Source organism: Coffea arabica, chromosome 6e (assembly GCF_036785885.1).
Source record: "Coffea arabica cultivar ET-39 chromosome 6e, Coffea Arabica ET-39 HiFi, whole genome shotgun sequence".
Classification (NCBI taxonomy): Eukaryota; Viridiplantae; Streptophyta; class Magnoliopsida; order Gentianales; family Rubiaceae; genus Coffea; species Coffea arabica.
In genome coordinates this window covers 1724521-1747578 of record NC_092321.1, presented here as the reverse complement: position 1 = coordinate 1747578, position 23058 = coordinate 1724521, and the positions used below count along the sequence as shown (strand labels likewise).

The window sequence follows — 23058 nt, the reverse complement described above, 5'->3', positions numbered from 1 at the left end:
TAAGCTCAAGCTCGAAATCTATTCATCAAAGTTAATAGAATGCATGATATTGTTATAAAAAAAACTTTCATTGACACAACCATTCATGTATATATCATTTGTTATGTTAATTGCTGAAATTAATCGAATGAAAATTCTGATTTTTAATACTTTACCATATCCTACAAAATAGAGAACTAAATTCCATTACTGGTTTGATAAACCATCGCTATGTTTAATTATTATAGTAGGTTCGGTTATTCATGTGGACAGCCACCAATAGTATTCTAATGCTCGCGAACACAATTTACCTCAACTAGTCTATTAAACGAGCATTATCTAGCTAGCATCAAGTTTAATTCATTTTTTAATTAAACGACAATTTTCCATGTTTGAACAAAATAGTAGTGTTCCAACCTTGCTCAGTGAGTGTTTCTCCACCCCCTTTCTCCCACATCGGTCCAGTAAGAGTCGAGTGAGTGAGTGAGATTTAAGTCCCTCGGACCAACTTGGAAGTCAGCAATTGTCTTTTACGTTGGTTTGAGGAAATAGGTTTATTTCTTCCTTCTTAACTGTTGTTGGAAAGAGAGGGAAGGAGCGGAGAAAGAATGACAATTTGATTATATATCTTGACCAGTTTGTAGATAAGTACACCAATCATAAGACAAAAGATTTAATTTGTTGTACAAAAGAGAAACTTGTAAAGCTTTGATACATAGAGCAATTTAAATTTTATGATTATCAAATCATTGCTGCTTTAGTTGAAAATGGTGGTAATAAAAAAGTTTCACATTATATACCTTCCTGTTTTACCAATAGGGTATGTTCAAGGTCATAAGAGATGGCTGGTCCTTGCCTCTATCTCTAGACTCGCAAAATATTGAGCTAGAAATAGATGCAATTGATAAAATCTGCTGATTTGCCATCATCTCTTACCATAGGTTCCTCATCATTGCTCCGTTGAGAGTCACCCTTTAGACATGCTCGTCAAGAAGCAAAGGATACGGGGCAGGACGGTCATCAGAAGGGTCGTTCCTGAATAGTTCACGGTCAAGATTTGTTCTAAAAAAATTGTACGGTCTAGATCACTTCTTGTATCTCGTTTTTAACAATATATGTGGAACCCACAAAATTTTGTTCTAAAGTTACGCCGTGTGCAAATAAAGTTACACCATGTGAAAATAAAGTTACGTCGTATATAAAATGCACATAATCTTCAGAAACGGTTGCAGGTGCAACCGTTCCTGGCCCTGATCCAAAAGCAAATCGACTTACAAAACTGGGTGCTCAGCGAGATGGAAACTTATTAATCTTGGAAAATGTTTTTCTTGAACTGAGTAGTTCAGTTGAAGAAGACATTAGGAGAATTTGCTTTTCTCCTTTTGTACCTATAACTTAGTTATTTAACATCATTATTTTTTTGCCCCAAAAAGAAAATCTATTAGCCACGCTCGCTCGTATGCATCTTCAGTTGCTGCATTTTAATTGACCCACCATTACGCACACAAATATCAACTAGGAGGACATGTAAAGCTAAAGTCGGATTGGAAATGCAACAACAAATGCTCTTCTTTCCTGAGAATAGCTCTTTATTAACTTGTTTTGCTATAAGCTGACCTACCATTGTGTTTAATGGAGCAAGATTTTATATTGACCTGTTTACTTTCGACTTTTATGAAATTGATATATCAATTTATTCTCTGTCCCAGAAAAAAATTGCTAAATCGGCTCAACATTCTGTTGATCCATATTTATTTTTTAAAAGCATTCTCAAAAATAGCTAATCATCTTTTCGTTCACCTTTTATTTCAAAACAAAAGATACTTTATAAATTATATAAGGATCAGTTAGGGATAGGCATTTGTAAGTAAAGGTTGGGTTGATGGTATATGAATAGGCCCTACCTAAATATTTTGCATTTGTGTCGGAAACAAACTCAATAAAGCATCGTCTGCATATTTTGCTTGATCTCCAAGGCAAAAGCCTTGCCCCTTGGAGGGATAAAAACCTTCGCATGTAAAACCCTATACGCTATAGAAAAGACTTGAATCTTTTCTTCTCCTCCTCCTCCTCAGAAAAGCAAGAGACAAAAGGAAAATGGCTTTCTCATCAACCCATCTGTTGTTCCTATTGCGTTCCGGGCTAATGAAATGCCATTCAAGCTAAGAGCTGGCTGGTTCTCCCCACAAAAGAGAGCTAGCGGTTGACCAGACATCTAGGGGGTTAACTTACCAGTACCCATAGCCAAAGCCTTGAGTATTGCTAATTTTCTTATGCTACGAAGGTTGCCATCTTTGCCAAAGACAAAGTTGAAGGATTTCTTTGTACAAGAATTCAACTTGTTTAAAGATCTTCTTAAAGCAAATAATTTGGAACATTCCGGGGTTGTTGCGGAGGAGACACAATTTGAAAATTGAATGCCCAGGTTTTCTAGCCAACTTGTGTTAGTAGCAAAAATTTTTGGATTTTTGATCCTCTTCTTTCAAGCATTAATGGAGGAATTCATATCAAGCATCTAAACAACTAACTATTCTTGCAGAAAATATCGTACTCCAGAAATATGGAGTAGAAAATTTAGAATAATAATTTAAAAAAAAATACATAACATCTATTGATCTCATCCAGAAACATATATAGAGCAGAAAATTTAGAATAAAATGTGAGTACAACTGCGAAGTTTTACTTTAGTAATTCTTTAGCTCACTCTACAGTTCTAAATAGTGTTTAAATAGAACTCCGTTAGGCGGATATGGAATCGAACCTTTGTTTTTGGCAAGAATGGAGGCTCGATCTACCCACACATCCGTGAGATGACCCGAGTAGCCTTGGAGGACTTTGAGATTTGTCTAAATAGAACATGTACAAGAAAGAAACATGAAACCAACCTAAATAATGCTCTGAAAAATGCTCTTGCTCTCCAATATTCTCTAAATAATGCTCTGAAAGTAAATTTCTCAGAAACATGAAACCAAACTAAAAGTATATCACTTTCTGCCACTATACTTCATCCTTGATCGCGGTAAGAGGACTACAACAAATCTCGATGGATTTCAAGCATCATTTCCACGAAATGTTCAGATTCTGACTTGTTTAGTCAAGGGCTAGCTTCTTGTGGGTGTAATCAACCCCTTTGTCACCCTTCACAACTTGTCCGGTACCTCTAAGCACCCTGAATATGCAACAAAATCATGAGATTAAGAACCATAATATAAAATGAAAAAAAATCAGTATATGCCTTCATTTCACAATGTTCCAAAAGGATTAAAATCGAGAATTTTGATTTTATAGTTTCTCAGCCATAGACAAACATAAAAGAACTAGATGCCATTTTCATGGGAAGCTAGTACAAACCATCTTGTTGTTAGCAGTCCTTCAACTCCTACTGGACCTCGAGCATGTATCTTGCTGGTACTTATGCCAACCTTAATCCAACAAGAAAAAATGAATAAATTCAAACCTGTCGAAACTCAAATAATATCCATGAATAGTCCAAGTCCATACCTCGGCCCCTAGTCCAAAACGCGCCCCATCGCAGAAGCGTGTGCTTGCATTAAGGAAAACTGCAGCACTGAAGGAAGCAACAACCCGTAATGTCAGTTTAAAAAGTCTCAATCCCAAAATGGTACCATTTTTAGACTACTTAATTTGCTCAGAAAATATTACAAGCCAATGTAGAATATTACATAACGAAAAATACCACTTATCTACCTATCAACTTGATGTAAGAAATATTCAGCAACTTCTTGATCCTCCGTAACAATACATTCAGTATGGCCACTGCTAGGAAAAGAAGAAACAGGGGAAAGAAAAAAAAATCAGTGATAGCTCAGTATTACACAACCTTGCATTTTTTAGGCCAAAAGTGACAAACATGCCTTCCATGCTTATGAATGTGATCAATGGCATCTTGCACATCATCCACAACTTCTATTGTGCAAGCCTTAGAGTTGTACTCATGGTGAAACGAGTCTGCGAATGCAATGTTGAACAGAGAACTTGCTCTCGGTCCACCATATAAACTAACTCCTGCAATCATAAATGTACCACAGTGAAACTTACTCTTTTTTTTTTCCCCCTTATCATTTGTCTTTCATTCACATTTTATAGAAAAACACTAAAATCTACCCTTTTCATTTAAAAATGATGCATCATTCCTCAAAATTAACACCATTACAAATAGAAATGCACGTTATCATCTCAAAACTAGAAGAAACTTTTGTGGACAGATCTATGCAATGATTTCTAACTAGTACAGCTTTCTAAAAAATGGCAGAACAGCACCAACAATCACCAACTTATACTCAGAAAAGTTACTTAAATATGGTTTATTTATTCAATACGACCAAACACAAATCTCTCAAAGATGGCGGAAGAGAATCAATAGTTGCCACATGAGGTTTCTGCCACAAAGTTAGAAACCTTTAAAAAAAATGTACTTGGCTGTTTTCCAGCTTTCTCTTTTTTCTTGGTTTCCTTTTGCTTCACTTTTATGAGTTAGAGTTGATAAAAACAAAGTCAGAGTTTGCTAAAATCTGGAAGAAGTTTCAATTGGCCAATCTTCCACCTAAAGTGAAGATGCTTTCTAATGACTTTTTGTGCATAGCGAGTGAAGATGCTTTCTAATGACGTTTTGTGCATAGCGGATTTTAGTTTCAATTGTGTAACAAGCACAAGACCAACCATTGTGGTTATGGTACAAAATCCAGGATAATGGACAAAAAACCTAGTTGGATTTAAAATTGTTGGTGAAACTTCACTGAGATTAACTAGTACCTTCGTGTTTCAATTCTACAAGAAGTTCCTGAAACCCAGTACTAGTTGTCAGATCTTGGTGCACAAGAAGTGTTTCCTACAAAGAAAGCAGCATAGGATGCATTAGCAAAATATTACAGCATAAAAACAACGAAGGTAATTTTTAAGTAAGCTCTATTATATCTAAGAATGTTCAATGAATAACATAATGGCCTCAGTGGACAGAAGATCGGAGATTCAGTTTACCATAGCATTACAGGCAGCAGGATAATCCAGCTTTGCATCCACAACAATATGCCTTGCCATGTCCATATTAGCTGACTTGTCTACGTAAACATGACAAATTCCATCTGACAGCAACCATATATTCAGTGGAATATCCAGTTGTATTCTATTTCTTTACTAAATTCATTAGTTTTTTCCCCCTACCAGCATGACCCAGAACTGGAATTTTTGTAGTATTCTTGATTTGTGAAACCAGATAATTGCTGCCTCTAGGTATGACAAGATCTATCACATCATCAAGCTGTCATAGATTAAATATGTTAGAACAGATATCTAATGGAAAGATCAACAAGCATTCTCCATTCTCACCTTGAGAAGGTCAGGTATCTCCTCTCTTGAAGTCACAATCCCAATAAGTTTTTTACCAACAGTATCTGGGATGACTGATGTAATTATCTGCAGAGGTTAATCGAAAGCTTATCAAGAAATCAACTCAACAAAATGACAATGCAGCTGAACATTAAGTCCATAAATGGCCAGATTATAACTCAGACCTTGTGAAGGATAGCATTTGAGCGATTAGCCTCTTTGCCTCCTTTCAACAAGAGTCCATTTCCACTTCGAATTGCTAATGCAGCAATCTGCACACACAATTTGACAAATAATCAATTCATGGAAGAATATGGTAAATAAAATAACCAAGTAAATGAAACTCAGCTGATGACTCTAAACAGTTGTCAGTGGATCTGTATCAAGCAATTTGATTGCAGCTCACAAGAACAGTGAATGATGAAAGAATTCAGCTTAGATAGAGGGGAATGAAGAGACCAGAACCGTACAAATCCAGATAGTGATGAGTTTGCGACACAAGCAACCTATTAAATCCATGTATGACACAATTACAGCAGCCACTCGGGCATGGCTCATTGACTGTCCAATTTATCCATTGTTGGTTTTAACAAATTGTTCCTCTAAAATTGCCTAATACAAGCTCTACACCACCTCTATTGTTTCCACAAGCCATATACATGTAACATTATGCTTTAGATACTTATCATTTCTCCAAAAGAAAAGATTCAGAATGAAAAATAAGCTAAAGGATCCTGTAAAAGATGTATGTGAATTACCTGAACGAGTGCATCAGGTCGAGATTCAAAAACAATCAACAGGACACCCAAAGGACATGATGTCTTCTCTAAAACAAGTCCATCTGCAAGCTGCATGAAGTGCAGTCAGCCTACTTTAAATGCAACTAAATGCAATTTCATAGGTGCTACAAAAGAAGAGATGTATAACAAAATTAAAGCATGATCAAGCAGCAAAAATCCAGAATCTATGTTCTGACAAAATCGCATATCCAGCATATACGAGGGCTCAAATCAACTTTCTTGTGCTTTTTTCCCCCCATTTTGTGTGATTTCTGCAACATTTCTTTAGCATTCAGTTTAGCCCATTTGTCTTTCTCTGACATTGCAAGCTCAATATTTGGAAGAGATAAATAAGATTTGAATCACGTGACAATGAAAATTTCAGCTAGAAATTAGATTAACACTAATTAAAAGCTTAAGGTTACCAAAATATCTCATGGTTCCTACATATTTTCCATGCAATGATAAGCATGTAATTCAATTCTTGATTAAAAAGCAACAAAATCTCAATTACAGGAATATTAATGCAACTCACCTCAGTTCTCGACAATATTTGACCGATGGGTTCTTTCATATCTGCAATTGTACGAATTGATTTTGCAAGGGCTGCGATCTGGAAAGTGGTTGAGTAGTAGAAAGAAAGAGACGTTTTCTATCATAGGATTCTTGTAAAAAGAACAGTTGTTGAATTGATCACATACAACAGAAGGACAAAAATGAAAATGGAAACTATCTTGTGGAAAATCAAGCAGTACTTGCCTTCCCAGGCTTCAAAAGTAAACGAGAAACTAGTGAGTCATCATATCCAGCTTTGCGTGCTGCAGAAACATCAGCATCATTCTCAGCCTTAATTGCACTTTCCTTCTCCTCTAGTGCAGTAGCAATATCCAACAATATTTTCCTCCTTTCATGTGAAGGAATGCTCTGCAGACAAATAACTTGTTAGAGATTACTGTATCCTTAAAAGAGATATTTTTTCTAATAAACATTGAGTTAAACTCATTGAACAGCGAAGCAATTATTTATTGAAGAAAGCGGAAAAGGTATCTGTTTACCTGAAGTTTTCTGGAACACTCTCGAGCTGCGAGTGCCATCTCACGTGCACCAACATCAGTGAGTGTAATCCACAAATGTGAATCTTTGTGAAAGAGAGTACCAATTCGTTGTCCATGCAGCACCTTTGTGATATTATCTGCAGCAAAACCACTTCCAGGTACACAGACAAAAGAAGGATCAGCATAAATCTTATGGCTGATAATACATCATCAGAAGATTAGACTGATGAATGATTGTTAAAAGAAGCGGATAATTTGTCAGATCTCATTATCCCAAAAAAACTACCAGGGGATTAGATATTTTTCCTGACATATTTAGTTTTTGAGATAATAAGTTTGCTGAAATGATGCAATCTGAGTTACCTGGTTATAATAACAGGAGTACCAGAATCTGCCGCATGAACTGCAGCCTTTACTTTAGCATGCATTCCTCCTCTCCCAACCCGGGATTTATCTCCAAAAGTTATTAGGCCTTCGTGTTTTTCTTTAATATATGTATTGATTAGCTTTGAATGTGGATCACTTGGTGGGCCACTGTAAAGGCCCTCTACATCACTTAACAAAACAAGAAGGTCAGCCTTGAGCTCAAGTGCCAATAGAGCTGCCAAGCTATCATTGTCCCAGAATATGCCAGAAGAATCCTGCAAAAGAAAGGTCTAATATCATTATAAGACAATTCCGCTCAAATCAGACCAAAACCTTTGTTTTTTTAGGCCTGAGGTGGGGTCAAAGAGATTTAAACACATGAAATGCTAACTGTTAACCACTTTGGAAAAGCATTAGCAGATCAGAATAAGCTGCTACCATGAATTAAACTAAGCTAAACCTTCATATTCTTGCATTGTGTGTTTGGCATTGCACTGCCAGGTCCAATCACAAAAAAATAATGAGATAGTTGATACTCTTTCTTTACTTCAAAAGTCACAACTACAAGTTGATATGATATGACTCTGATTCTAGACTATCAACATACACAACAATAAGGCAGCTATTTTGAGAAATCTTGATGAGCCATAACCTCCAAAAAATTGCAAAGATTATGTGTATTATTAGATTCATTATTTTGCGAGGCGAACTTTCTAGGCAAATGATATTCTTTCCAAATAAAGCTCCCAACTGATGTTTTTTCTAAACATACCATGATAAACTCTTCCACTATGATTAACTAATAAAAGAATGACTTGTTGATAGTAAGCATTCTATGTACCATGATGGAACGTTCAATTATACTAGGAAGATGCAATGTATAAAAGATGCTCAAACTTTATTCCTCTTTTCTCAGATAAATAAGTGAAATTAATTATTTTCAGTGTGTTTGATTGGGGAACAAGATCTATGTGCAGTAAAGAAATAATCACATCATGTAATAATATAAATACATCTTCTATGCAGCTTTTATTGATCTTGCACTATAATGCAACACAACATTGTTAAGAAAATTAAGAGAATCAGATGAATAAGATAAGTCAAATACCTCATATGGGGCTCGTCGAGTACTGATAGCGTCATTTTCATTAAAGATAGGTATACTCCTTAAAGATAGCAATGTATCCACTGTTTCAGAAAGTTGCATTCTGAAATCCGGACTCTTGAAATCATTATCAGTAACTAGAAGTTGGGAAGATGTCACATCTAGCTGTAACAGATGAAAAGAAAATGGAAGGTAATTTACCATATTAGCACAAAAATGAAGAGATGTAGGAGATCACATGAAGTGTATAAATTCTGAAGTGCTAAAAAATTGCTGCCCATGTTAATACACCCCAACGATCTCAACAACAAGAAATACTACCTGGCTGAATAGGTTGTCATATAAAGCCATAAGACCATTCTGCCCAACAGCTGCACAAGCCTTTCCATCAATTTCAACTTGTGGCTTTTGTAGGTCGGCAAAACTGCAAAATACAACAGAAAATTTCCAATTTAACATGTTTCTACACGGATTAGAAACACGATACATGTGTTATTTAACACAAAAACTTGCGAATAGCAAACTTCATAGCACCGTTCAGATTGCAGTGGATTGGATTGAGAAAGTAGGAGGGAAAGGAGAGGAGAGTATAAGAGATATTTGTGAGTTTTTCTTTGGAAGGTTTTCATAAGGGAGAAGAAATGTGGGATTCAAGTTGTAATATTAGTTTTGTTTCCATCCAAGTCTGCATGGAAACTTGTTTTTAATTAACTTGCATGCTGCAATCAACCTACACTAAAATCAAATAAAAGACAAATGATTGTAGGTTAACAGAATTGTACTGGCATAAGTTGTGCATGTTTTTGTATCCAAATTGGTATATACACGCACAAAAACAGACAAGGTGTGAAAATTCTTTTTCTTAAGAATCCCAGCAAGTGTGATCATGGTTAGGTTATTCCTAGAAAGAAGTGGTATTAGCATCAAGACGTTATTTTAAATTCTGCTGTTGAATTCATGGAAAGGGGTTGAACGACTAAGAAGAACTAGATCAATTAAAGGATTAAACGTTTGTGTTTATTTTCTGAGAAAAATATAATTAAATAAGACCAAGAGAGATAAAAACAGTTATGCAAACGTGCAAAGTAAGTGTTCTGTTACTTCAAAAGGCAATTGCCTGACCTGCTGTTGACCAATCTCCTGTATTTAAGCCTCTGCCTTCCTGCTCCAACCGCCCCTGATGTCACTAGAATTATTTCATAGCCTTGCGAATTGAGTTCTTCAAGCTGCAGCATTTTGTTTGTGCAGAAAACGACAACTATTAGAATGTATGGATAAGCTCAGAAGCCAAACATGGAATCAAAGAAGATAATGTCTCCTAAAGCCCCAGTTTAGAAAAGCAATCATTGATTGTGATTAAGGAGCCTTAACTCCAAAAAACATTTAATTCAAGTACAGCTTTAGTTGTGAACTTTTAAGCCATTGATCAGATAAGTGCTGAATTATACTTAACTATTTCATAGCTGTTTGAAACATTTTGTAATGAAATGTGAAATTCACTCTCTACCCGAATTGGCATCTATGCATTGAGTGTAGGAAAAATCAGAAATACCTGCTCAAAAATAGCTCCAACTCTGCCAACTGCTAATCTTCCATCATCGCGTGTAACTACTGCAGTACCTACCTGCGGGGATGTACAGCGACTAATGAATTAAAGAGCACAAACTCTCATAGTAGTACTATCTTTAGTAGTTCAGATTCAGTCATATTAATGCAACAAATTAAATTTGAACCAAAAATTAGTTAGCTGGAAAACCAAAATTAATTGGACATAAATGAAAGAAAATCTTATGCTACCAAAGATTAGTTAACTGGTAAACCAAGGTTAATTGGACATAAATGAAAGAAACTCTAATGAAAAAGTAAGATTAGAACAAAAAATATGCCCCGTTCATTAGTTTGAGACGATTAGAAATGGTTTAAAAATTTTTCAGGACTGCTTCGTAATGGACTGGATTTGAGAGTCAGATTCAAGAACTGTTACTGAGTTGGAAATATAGGGCTTAGATTTGTACAAGACCGGTTGAAAAAGATGAATACTCATAAAAAGAACTCCCCGTCTTCTGCCAAAAAAACAGATGCAACTCCTTTCGCGTATTATATCTCATGCATGTTCCTATTTATTTACAAATATTCTGTTCATTCTTCCCTTCTTTCATTTCCCCCCCTTTCCTTCTGGGAACAAGACTACAATTATAGATGACGGCCAAACAAATCAAAAGCGAGAAAATAAAATATGGGACACTGAATCTTACCTTGTTGAATAAAACTAAAAGTTACAGAGAACAAAATAAAAGTTTCGCAAAATGTAAAAGAGGGATAAATCTGTTTTCTAAATTGTGCTGTTTGTTTGTGATAGTGACATTTAGCATTGGAGTTTAATACACCAGAACACGTTGGTAACATGATTAACCTGCGTTAGATACGCGTGATAATTGATAAGATATTCCCTTAATCTAGGTTAAATACTGCGATTAACAAATAGCGGCAATTAGTAGCCGTAATGGCAAACAAATTTTATTTCCCAACAAATCTACAAAACGATAAAAAAAAAAAAAAAAAATTAAAGCTAAACTGTGCGAACGCCTTTAATACTCGATTCATCACTCCTATAAAAATAGTTTATCGAACGACAAGAGAAATACTAAATAAAAGGGAGAAGAAATAATCCGCGTTGTTGAACAACAACATGCAATACTGCATGACACCGACTTCGCGACGCATATCATAATGAAAGACCTACTTAATAATACTTAGGCTTTGCATGCAGCTTAGATCAATGTAGAAAGACATGTGTATAGCCATGGAGATAAGAAACCGACGAACGAGAGACAGAGATCAATGAAAATAATGACCTTGAAGACGACGCGCTTGACATGCTTGACGAACTTTCTGGTAGGATCCATTGCTCCAAAGAGATGCTGTCTTCTTGTTTTGTTGTTTTGCGAGTAGGTCTGTCAAAGATCCACAGATCGGGATATTATTCTTTGTGTTTTATTTGTGTGTGTGTCTTCCGAGTAGCTTGCCACCCAAAAGAAAGGGAACGATTCAGGAGATCAGTATTTATGTGTCCTCCTGAGTTCTGATTCTAAGCCAAGCACGGAGGAAGCATTTAAATACTAGTTCAAATACCTTAAACCCGTTTCTGCGGCCCAGCAATTTTAGTCTCTCATTCTCTATCTCTTCATTTTTTTTCTTTTTTTACCGACGTTATCGTTAGCAATCGTTTACTGTTACCTTCCAGTGTTCAACCCCGTCAAAATGAGAATTATTACCGGTTTACCTGAATTTAGGAATGCAATTTGGTTGGGAAGGAAAATGTGATTTACTAATAGGCCAAATTACACTTTACTTCCCTGTGATTTAGTATTTTTGTACATAACCCCCCTATGATTTCAAAAACTATACATAACTCTCTCATGGTTTGGATTAAAGTTTCAAAGTGATAGAAATAGTCATTCGTAACGGAACTTTTAAAAATGTCAAAATTATCCTAATAAATACATAACACACTAACCCCATATGATTTTATATTTTACCATATGATCCCCTTATGATTTAATAATAATTTACTATATAACTCCCTCATAATTTTTAAAATTTACACATAACCCCCCTTGATTAATAAATAATTTTCAACTTTACATCAGGATATTTTAGGTGACTACGTTACGAATGATCATTTTTGTCACTTTGACACTTTAATCCAAATCATAAGGGGGTTATATATAACTTTTGAAACAATAGGGGGTTATGTAAAAAAATACTAAACCACAGAGGGGTAAAGAGTAATTTGCCCTTACTAATAAAGTAGGAGTGCAAATAAAATTTATTATCGATGTTCTATCCTGGGGAAAAAAAAAAAAAAACAAAGTACATTGTTGTGAAAAAGATTAATACCATTACTATCAACCACCATCTTAATTCGTAAGGACAGGATTTTCACATCCACATCTACTGTCTATACCACTGGAAAATCTTCTATTTCCAATGCATTATTGTTTTCTAAACTGTGCTTTACCGTGACGGGAAGGCTATCAATTGGTGGCCCTACTACACCTTCTTTTATTTTGCAAATCATTTTTTGCAAAATATATTAAGGGGATGAAGTGCAATCCATATTTATAGGAATGCCATTAACAATGCTCTAATAATAGGTGTGCTAGATTCAAATTATTCTAGCTTAGATGTAAGGCAGCCAAGCACTCCCCTTTATATTTTCCATTATTGTGGTAGGAACACAAACTCAGTGAGGAAAAATAAATGGATCAATCTACCATCAGTTACTAATGACCCGCAAATTAGGACGGCTCTTCAAAACTCCCAGTCATAATCCTCATGCAATATCATAGTTTTACTATAAAAAAAATAAATAAATAAAGGAAGCAATAAAGGCGTGAGGGTGCATTTAAATGTTGAACTATGTTTAGGATTCGGTACCGCAGAAAAAGCCAGAGTTTGAAGCAAGCAAGTCCAACGCCTAGCCGATAAAACGAGCGCCAGCATATAAATGTTTGCTAGCCCACCGCCTGCTCGAGGAGAGTAGTAGTGTGGTAGCATGCCCGTGACCTTTGCAGGTCTGGGATTATATACTCGACTGAAGAAGCCTGCTCAAATGACTTAGAGGCGGTGACTTCAACAAACGCATGACTCGTCTTAATTACATCGGTGGTTGGTTTTTTGGACGAACTAATACCATCGACCATGTCCCTTTTCAGTTTCTTTGTTTTATTGGGATGTTGAAGGATACCATCATAACTCATCCCTCAACTGGTATAAAACTTTTGGGGTTAGGAACAATACAATTTTTATTATAAGGAAAATATTGGTTCAAAAAATTGATAGTCAAAATCATTTACTGCAATAGTTTGATGCTTGAAGAATTCCAACGTGTACGACGTACGCTCAAGAAAAGATGTTTTTCTTCCCAGTCATTTAAAGCAGTGTGGATCAAAACCCTAGACAACAAATCCGGAATTATGATACTATAATTTTACGCTGTGGATGAGTCTTTTAAAACTAAGAAGGGGCTACAATAAAACTGAACATACTATCGATACAGCAGGAGTCCCATTTCGACATTCCGAAAATCGGTTTACCTCTTCGAGTCCATGGCCCTGACAGCCTGTTCAAGGAATGATTTTCAACATCGGATCCAAGTATCCATTCAATCAACTCCTAAAGGAAACTCACTACATCTCCACAAGTGTTCAAAGCTGGAACATGCAACTAGAACCAAACTGCACCAGACACTATTGTAACTCTCAGTTCATGTGCCAAAGCTACGGTCCCCTGCATCTCCAAGTCCGGGAATTATAAACCTGAAAAAGCTCAAACAATGTGACCGTAAACAAAGAGGTCACTGCTTGCGATGCTTCTTAAGCTAAAATCGAACTACAGTTCTCTAAAGTAATTACCCTTTATCATTTAAAGCGGGGTCAATATTTCCAGCATACACATGAAGCCTGAGAAACAGCAAAAGTCAGCAACCTGACAAATGACAGCAGTTACATTGCCTATTAACCAACCTTATCAAGACATGTCATTACCCTGGAAATTTCTCGCTGAGTTTCTGAAGTGCAGGAGGAGCAGCAACTGCAGCTACCTGAAAGGCATAATATACCACATCGACGATGAAAATCTGCTGCAAGTTTGGATGAGGATGCATGGCTAAGCAAACAAAGAATCTTCCAATTCGACAACCCATGAAGAGTGCTTCTTCATCTGCTTACCACTTTAATTTGCTTATTGTCAACACCACGTTCCTTTATCAAGTTAAGAGCTGCCACTATTGTGCCACCTGTAATTTTTACACAGGCGGTTAGTGGAGAAGCCTGTACTCTAAATGCGTAGGCCAGGAGATTATACTGACAACTAGAATTACTGCAGCAGAAGTATAAGGCAAATGATAGTTATCTATCTCCATGTGCAAAGGATTGTGAACTGGCAATGAAACTAACAAAGAACATTGTGTATGCTAGCATGGACGTCCACAGCAGTTCTGGATTAATTATTGTTTGGACTGAGAATCGACAGTCACATTCTTTAAGAAGCAGGAGAGGAACAGTATTAAAAGCACCATGTCATGTGTTCCGCCTAGAAATTCTTTAACCTTAGATGAAGATACATGCACTTAATATTAACCTAGGCAAAACTTGACACCATGACAAGAATATTTCACTTCTCAAACAGAACATTTTATGAAATACACTCATGTTAACCACAGCATATCAAGACCTGAATACCACGTAGGGATAAGTTCAACACCTTTTTAACTCCAGAATAAAGTAGCAATAGCCATCCTGGAGCAGCTAGGCGACAAAGAAAAATAAAAGACTATGGATGTCAAAATTGAGGTTCTTAGGCACAGCAAAAAAGAGCTTTTGCTTAGGCTTAACCATAGTTTTCTGAAAAAGCAAATAGGGATGGCAAACCTGATCAGACATTACATGTTGAAACAACCGCATTTAACGATGAAACACTATCCCTACTAGTAGGGAATTTTTTTTTTTCCTCCCCCTTTAGGTAGCAGTTAATACACTTATGATTGCTACAATCAAACGATCAAGGAAATTCTAATTCATGACATGGTAAGCACACATAGTAAAGTTCAATCAACAATTTAAATAATTTTCAATAGAGCAGTGAGTGATCATAATTATCAAATTGTAAGTTACGTTTGAGGAAAACTAGGGAGAAAAAAGCTGTAGAGTCAGGAACCAAGCTGCCTTTCCCACAATGAATCAAACTTTCTCTATTCATTATTGAATGTACATCATAGACATAAATCGTGTTACATGAACCATCTCCGCGTGTATAGTTAGAAGAAGTTGTTTTTCCAATTATTCCTTCAAAACCCCGAATCTCCCCCCCCCCCCAAACCCAAAAGAAAGGAACTAATAAAAGACACCAATATAAGCACGAGGTAGAAATTATTGACACCTGGACATGGCCAATGAAACCAGTTATATCATCTAATGCAGTACAACAATGACAATGTTCATGATGAACGACTTAGGTTCCATATTTGACAAATCTGTCATGCACAGCTCCCGGGTTTAATAACTAAAAGGATATTTGATGCACTGGTATGACAACTGTGCTTCAAAAATCGAGAAAAAACCATTCATGAACTTCAGGGCCTTAATCAATAGGTTTCATATAAAGGATGACACAAAATAACCAACCAACTGAATTTCGTAAGAGTTAAAGAGAGTTAAAAGACTGTTCTGCAATCCAAATTATAGTCTTCCCATAAATCTATCCAATCCAAACAATCTAATCTTAGTTTTGAAGGCTCAACCCTCAAAAAGTGGACAGTAAGCAAATATATAGAGCTGTTTGTGCTACAATGAAACTCAAAGGTCCAACATTTTCTCAAGAGTGGTTATTTGGAAATCAGAATATTCAAACATAGGATCTCTGACAAATACTTGAGAACCAAATTGATTTTGTTAAGCAAGATACTAAGCATTTGAATCAAACCAAAATCATAAGTACCTGTTCCAACCATAGGATCTACGACAAATACTCGAGAACCTTCGGGAAATCTGTCAGGCAACCTGGCAAAATGGACATCAACTTTGTCAGGACTTGCACCACCAGCACAGTGGCAATTATACAAGTAAAGAATCCAGAAAATCCAAACTGAAAAGCAAGATACCATTAATGCATTAGTGCCAGCCGTAAGAGACAAAAAATTAAAAATATGAAGAAAAAATCCCCAAGATTTTTTATTATGGAATCCTTACTTGTTTAAGTATACAGTTGGCTGAAGCGTTTCTTCGTTTCTGCTAATCCCTTAGTTTGCAAATGAAAGTAAGACTGATTAAACAACAAAAAAGCTCAAGTTCCATAACAATGTAAAGATCAACTAAAAGTCAAAACTTTGAAAAAGGACATTTTGTAACTCCTAAATGGTCATTTACAAAAAACCAATAGACAAGTGATATTTATTAACAAAGTTCACTGTCAGAACACTTAAAAAATCTAAATGCACTAAAAATTTTTTGAGCAAATTTGTCTATGACCAAATATAAACAAAAAGTCAGTCAGAACACTGTATGTGATGAGTTAGACACTGAACAGTTTGGATGCCAGTCCTTACCCAGATGATATGTTTTGTTTGCCGGCAAAATTGATGATGCATGTTCAGCTAGGGCAAGGCCAGCCCTCAAGATGGGAACAACCTGCAAGAGAGATGAAGGGAGAAAGGTCAAACAAAAAAAATTAACATGTTGAGTTTCCATTTGTAACAAATGAGGCAGAATGCTGCTATAAAAATTTTCTGAGGATTTGTCTTGATAACATGACTGTTCAAATAGATGACAAGATATATCCTAGCAAAGAAAGAGAATGATGCAGAAGCTAGGAAACTAATGTACTAACCGCTACAGGTTCCCTGGGGTCTATAAATTCAACAGTTGCAACACCTAGTGGTGACTGTATCTCCCCGGAAATCATTGGCTGGCAGTGGTTAGACAACAGAACTGTAAGTCATCATACCAGAAGAACGAAAAAGAGAACTCTCAGATCAGCTACAAGATATTGAAGAAACAGATTAAATTCATATAAACAGCTCTCCCAGCTACGGGAGGTGGTCCTCTTGAGATGTAACTTAAGCATCAAACCTTCCGAACTATAAATACCATAAATATTACTGCATTCAGAAGTATTTTCGCAACAAAAAGCAAGAGACAACGTGTGAATATTAGCTGCTGACCAGCCAGTCCCTTGAAGCTTCATACATGAGCAACCTCCCCAACTCAGCCATGGCACTCTCTACACGAACAAAATCAGAGTAAAACTAGTAAGCATTACTTTGACATGGTGAACCCAATTAAATCTTGTAAGAAAAGCAGTGAACACTCAAAAGGTCAGTGAATGTGACCAGTTATGTTAGTGGACACACCAGCACATCAGCACAGTACGTGAAGTCAATCAATCTTGAAATATGGCTGCAATGACATTAGTACTGCCGGCTCACAGGTAAACAGGATAAATGCAGCACCTCCATTGTAATTGAAATAGAACAACACATATCCATGGAAATGGAAATATATTACAAACCAGCAGACAGAAAAAAGAATCCAGAAGTGAGCTTACTAAAGATTGGAGTTGGTGTATCCTCATTCCGCACAACTGAAAGCCAATGTTTTATCAGTGGATGGGGCGGAACAAAAACCTATATCAAATAACTCAAAAGATCGTCGAAATCATCATCAGTAAGCACAACATCAATTAAGACCCTCTCTAGATATCAATAAAAGACAAACAATCCAGATACTACTAGTATTACCAGTATTTCTTTTTTAACCTCATTTAAACTCTATCGGCAATGCAATCAATGTAGTACTCGAAAGACGTCCAGGAAAAAAATGCAGATTTAATGAATGAATAAAATACAAACCAGCATCCTGTCTTGAGAGATGGGTTTCTGCTCCGGCGTCGCTTGGCAGTCCATTGTTAAAGCCCTCCGCCGTCGTCTGCTTAAGGGAAAAACCTGCTTGCATTCAGGAATAAATGAAGGGGTTTTAAATTATATAAGAAGAGGTCTACGAAGAAAGAAGAAAAGAGTTGAGCAAGCATCAGTAAATGAGATCCTCTCATCATACCGTAATCGTAGCGCTAGTAATACTTTGATTTTTTAAATGGTAAAGCGAAGAAGAAGAGGAGTGTAAAGAATTGGGTGAGAGAAGGTGTAGCTGACGATACGGTGGAAAGGAGGAGAAGGGGAAGGCACAGGGCAGGCAGCCGAGGAGCGGGGAACAGTAGTAGTTATAAATGGGAACGGCCATTCGGGGAAGCCAAGCTATGGTATACTGAGGACTGAGGAGCAGTAGGGTGATAGGAGTTACGGCGTGTGTGGCGGAAGCTGCCCGGAGATACTTGGATGATATTTGGATGATAAGGTGTGGGGGCGCCGCCATCCCATCTCCGCTTTATTCGTGCTTCGGCCCTTTCTCTTACAGTTATATTACACCTTCACCCCCAAACAGCTCCTTCTTCTGGTTTTTAATTCCTAATCCAATGAGATTTATAGCTAGTTTGTGAGTTGAGGATAGAAAAGAAAAGAAGAGAGAGGTTAAGTTACGAGAGGGAAGAAAGGATAAGAAAAGAAGAGAAGATATTTTAATGTTGTTTGGGAGTTTATGAAAGAAAGCAGGTGATTTTGGATATATAAGTAAATAAATATTTTATTCAACAGTTTTTTAGGGGTAGAATGGGCAATTTAAAAATATATTTTGCTGCCTTTCTGCGCTTTCCGTTGCTTTCTGCCCGATTTGGGCCGGAAATCTTTTTTAACTGTAGCTGTTTCTTCCTTCTTCCAATTCCGTCGATTTCTTTTCCGAAAAGAGTTGAGCAAGCATCAGTAAATGAGATCCTCTCATCATACCGTAATCGTAGCGCTAGTAATACTTTGATTTTTTAAATGGTAAAGCGAAGAAGAAGAGGAGTGTAAAGAATTGGGTGAGAGAAGGTGTAGCTGACGATACGGTGGAAAGGAGGAGAAGGGGAAGGCACAGGGCAGGCAGCCGAGGAGCGGGGAACAGTAGTAGTTATAAATGGGAACGGCCATTCGGGGAAGCCAAGCTATGGTATACTGAGAACTGAGGAGCAGTAGGGTGATAGGAGTTACGGCGTGTGTGGCGGAAGCTGCCCGGAGATACTTGGATGATATTTGGATGATAAGGTGTGGGGGCGCCGCCATCCCATCTCCGCTTTATTCGTGCTTCGGCCCTTTCTCTTACAGTTATATTACACCTTCACCCCCAAACAGCTCCTTCTTCTGGTTTTTAATTCCTAATCCAATGAGATTTATAGCTAGTTTGTGAGTTGAGGATAGAAAAGAAAAGAAGAGAGAGGTTAAGTTACGAGAGGGAAGAAAGGATAAGAAAAGAAGAGAAGATATTTTAATGTTGTTTGGGAGTTTATGAAAGAAAGCAGGTGATTTTGGATATATAAGTAAATAAATATTTTATTCAACAGTTTTTTAGGGGTAGAATGGGCAATTTAAAAATATATTTTGCTGCCTTTCTGCGCTTTCCGTTGCTTTCTGCCCGATTTGGGCCGGAAATCTTTTTTAACTGTAGCTGTTTCTTCCTTCTTCCAATTCCGTCGATTTCTTTTCCGAAAAGAGTTGAGCAAGCATCAGTAAATGAGATCCTCTCATCATACCGTAATCGTAGCGCTAGTAATACTTTGATTTTTTAAATGGTAAAGCGAAGAAGAAGAGGAGTGTAAAGAATTGGGTGAGAGAAGGTGTAGCTGACGATACGGTGGAAAGGAGGAGAAGGGGAAGGCACAGGGCAGGCAGCCGAGGAGCGGGGAACAGTAGTAGTTATAAATGGGAACGGCCATTCGGGGAAGCCAAGCTATGGTATACTGAGGACTGAGGAGCAGTAGGGTGATAGGAGTTACGGCGTGTGTGGCGGAAGCTGCCCGGAGATACTTGGATGATATTTGGATGATAAGGTGTGGGGGCGCCGCCATCCCATCTCCGCTTTATTCGTGCTTCGGCCCTTTCTCTTACAGTTATATTACACCTTCACCCCCAAACAGCTCCTTCTTCTGGTTTTTAATTCCTAATCCAATGAGATTTATAGCTAGTTTGTGAGTTGAGGATAGAAAAGAAAAGAAGAGAGAGGTTAAGTTACGAGAGGGAAGAAAGGATAAGAAAAGAAGAGAAGATATTTTAATGTTGTTTGGGAGTTTATGAAAGAAAGCAGGTGATTTTGGATATATAAGTAAATAAATATTTTATTCAACAGTTTTTTAGGGGTAGAATGGGCAATTTAAAAATATATTTTGCTGCCTTTCTGCGCTTTCCGTTGCTTTCTGCCCGATTTGGGCCGGAAATCTTTTTTAACTGTAGCTGTTTCTTCCTTCTTCCAATTCCGTCGATTTCTTTTCCGAAAAGAGTTGAGCAAGCATCAGTAAATGAGATCCTCTCATCATACCGTAATCGTAGCGCTAGTAATACTTTGATTTTTTAAATGGTAAAGCGAAGAAGAAGAGGAGTGTAAAGAATTGGGTGAGAGAAGGTGTAGCTGACGATACGGTGGAAAGGAGGAGAAGGGGAAGGCACAGGGCAGGCAACCGAGGAGCGGGGAACAGTAGTAGTTATAAATGGGAACGGCCATTCGGGGAAGCCAAGCTATGGTATACTGAGGACTGAGGAGCAGTAGGGTGATAGGAGTTACGGCGTGTGTGGCGGAAGCTGCCCGGAGATACTTGGATGATATTTGGATGATAAGGTGTGGGGGCGCCGCCATCCCATCTCCGCTTTATTCGTGCTTCGGCCCTTTCTCTTACAGTTATATTACACCTTCACCCCCAAACAGCTCCTTCTTCTGGTTTTTAATTCCTAATCCAATGAGATTTATAGCTAGTTTGTGAGTTGAGGATAGAAAAGAAAAGAAGAGAGAGGTTAAGTTACGAGAGGGAAGAAAGGATAAGAAAAGAAGAGAAGATATTTTAATGTTGTTTGGGAGTTTATGAAAGAAAGCAGGTGATTTTGGATATATAAGTAAATAAATATTTTATTCAACAGTTTTTTAGGGGTAGAATGGGCAATTTAAAAATATATTTTGCTGCCTTTCTGCGCTTTCCGTTGCTTTCTGCCCGATTTGGGCCGGAAATCTTTTTTAACTGTAGCTGTTTCTTCCTTCTTCCAATTCCGTCGATTTCTTTTCCTTTCCTTTCACTTAAAACTCTCAAATGTTACGTGGGAGATGCAGCCTTCCTCTTCCATTCCTTTCTTTTTTGTTCAAATCTCATCTCCCAAACTAGGTATGAAGCAATAGTCCGGAGTTTTAATTCAAGATGAGCGTGTTTGTATTTGTAATTTCGAGTATTATTCAAAATATTATTTGTTGATTTTTTGTTGACTTTCTAGCTAACAAAAAATGGTTTCGATTATTTTGAAATATTATTGTTTGGTTTTCAAATAATAATTTTAATTAACTGTACCACATTAGCTGCAGCATCCACTAATCCTCTTTTTATTTTTTTTACCCTTCCACCCTTCTTCTCACCTTTCCTATTCCCAATTAATTGTCACACACTAAGGATTTGAAAATTCTAAACCTGACAAGACAACGGTGATTAGAGCTTTCTCCTAATAAGTGGACTAACCCCGGTGATTAGCTTTCTCCTAATTTGCTGTTGTTGAACAATTGTGCCCAAAACTTTCACGTTATTAATGACGGAAGAATGATGGAAGAACAAGCTGCAGATTTAGCATATAGTACACGACACGATCACTAGGGTGCCAGGAGCCACATCGAATAGACGCGCATCTCATTGGCATTTACCAAATCCATTTCATTTCAACATCAAAACATATACCTTCACACAACTTATTAGTTGGCAATTAAACCTTTCTTATATAGGAAATCACAAAAAGAAGAACCCATCAAAGTGTACTTTAAAAAGAATAGTAACTATTTGGGAAATTTGCCAAATTGGTCCCTAACATTTACCAAAAACACTTTTTTAGTCCCTAACATATAAAATCAGCCAAAATTGTCCTTCACATTTAAATTGTGATCCAATTTGGTCATAATACTCGTTTTTGCTCCTTTCTCCGGCTAAAAATAGCACACCCCTCTCACGTAGTCATATTTTCAAGGGCAAAATTGGAAAACAAAAGCTTTCTTCTTCTTTCTTCTTTTCCCCTGTTTCTTCTTCTCCATCGCGACCGAGAGCCCTCATCACCGCCGCCGCATCCTGCGCCCCTCCAACCTCGCTTGTCCGCCGCCTCTCTCCATTGTCGCGCGATCTCTGCTCCGCTGCCCTGCGCACTGCCCTCGTCTCTCTCTCTAGTCAACCGCATCCTTCCACCAGCTCACCCGCGACCCCAGCGCACGCCGCCCGCTGCTCAGCGCGCCGCCATTGCGCGGCTCTCTTTCATCCTCCGCCTGCCCCGACGCCGCAGCCCGCATCCACGAGAAGCAGCCGCCGCCGCTGCTCGACGCCACTGGCGCGCGTCGCGTACCTCACCTCACCTTACTTCACTCCCTCTTCTCTCTCCTCGCGCCTCCACAAGCGACACGCGGCACCTCTTCTGATCACCTCCAAATATGCTTCTGTTCAGGTGAACTCAGTCACTGTTGTGGTGAACCTGTCCTTAGAGAGTCGAAGCAAGATAAAGATGGTGAGGTCAGGGATCGTCCCCAGTGGATCTGGGATTTGTGTTTTCTAATTTTGCCCTTGAAAATATGACCACGTGAGAGGGGCGTGCTATTTTTAGCCGGAAAAAGGAGCAAAAACGAGCATTAGGACCAAATTGGATCACAATTTAAATGTGAAGGACAATTTTGGCTGATTTTATATGTTAGGGACTAAAAAAGTGTTTTTGGTAAATGTTAGGGATCAATTTGACAAATTTCCCTAACTATTTCTGATTTCAAAAATTCAAACACCA

General features: G+C 37.5%; 2 protein-coding genes across 4 annotated transcripts; both read right to left on the bottom strand.

Annotated features, from left to right (window-relative positions):
- Window positions 1-2590: 2590 nt before the first annotated feature.
- LOC113696265 (delta-1-pyrroline-5-carboxylate synthase) lies at window positions 2591-11716 on the bottom strand. Of its 3 annotated transcripts, none has more exons than XM_072054280.1 (20): window positions 11486-11716; window positions 10183-10254; window positions 9753-9856; window positions 8952-9054; window positions 8634-8795; window positions 7523-7815; window positions 7160-7310; window positions 6864-7028; window positions 6640-6717; window positions 6084-6173; window positions 5511-5597; window positions 5326-5412; window positions 5161-5257; window positions 4978-5081; window positions 4753-4828; window positions 3855-4005; window positions 3688-3756; window positions 3481-3547; window positions 3331-3401; window positions 2591-3148 (listed from the first exon to the last, which is right to left on the bottom strand). In XM_072054280.1, exons 1-20 carry the CDS (start codon window positions 11534-11536, stop codon window positions 3070-3072), a joined length of 2157 nt encoding a protein of 718 aa, XP_071910381.1. In that variant the 5' UTR covers window positions 11537-11716; the 3' UTR covers window positions 2591-3069. The 3 variants fall into 3 exon arrangements, with proteins under 3 accessions (XP_071910381.1, XP_027071497.1, XP_071910382.1); XM_027215696.2 differs by having other exon boundaries at window positions 7523-7800; XM_072054281.1 differs by lacking the exon at window positions 11486-11716 and adding an exon at window positions 10671-10852.
- Window positions 11717-13535: 1819 nt separating this feature from the next.
- LOC113696132 (uracil phosphoribosyltransferase) lies at window positions 13536-18708 on the bottom strand. The gene is made up of 12 exons (XM_027215492.2): window positions 18245-18708; window positions 18040-18132; window positions 17736-17814; window positions 17353-17411; window positions 17019-17096; window positions 16738-16819; window positions 16382-16430; window positions 16131-16192; window positions 14363-14430; window positions 14180-14235; window positions 14048-14095; window positions 13536-13951 (listed from the first exon to the last, which is right to left on the bottom strand). The coding sequence occupies exons 1-12, from the start codon at window positions 18557-18559 to the stop codon at window positions 13900-13902; spliced, it is 1041 nt and encodes a 346-aa protein (XP_027071293.1). The 5' UTR covers window positions 18560-18708; the 3' UTR covers window positions 13536-13899.
- Window positions 18709-23058: the final 4350 nt, after the last annotated feature.

Excerpts from the sequence above, each read along its gene's own strand:
- LOC113696265 (XM_072054280.1), bottom strand. The coding sequence starts at position 11,536 with ATGGATCCTACCAGAAAGTTCGTCAAGCATGTCAAGCGCGTCGTCTTC. Across the intron at positions 7,029-7,159 it reads AGTGTTCCAGAAAACTTCAG|AGCATTCCTTCACATGAAAG; the intron begins GTAAACAGATAC and ends ATTTGTCTGCAG. Across the intron at positions 3,548-3,687 it reads TTCTTACATCAAGTTGATAG|TGCTGCAGTTTTCCTTAATG; the intron begins GTAGATAAGTGG and ends TGCTTCCTTCAG.
- LOC113696132 (XM_027215492.2), bottom strand. The coding sequence starts at position 18,559 with ATGGCGGCGCCCCCACACCTTATCATCCAAATATCATCCAAGTATCTC. Across the intron at positions 16,820-17,018 it reads ACCCCAGGGAACCTGTAGCG|GTTGTTCCCATCTTGAGGGC; the intron begins GTTAGTACATTA and ends TCTCTCTTGCAG. Across the intron at positions 14,431-16,130 it reads AGATCCTATGGTTGGAACAG|GTGGCACAATAGTGGCAGCT; the intron begins GTACTTATGATT and ends TAAAAATTACAG.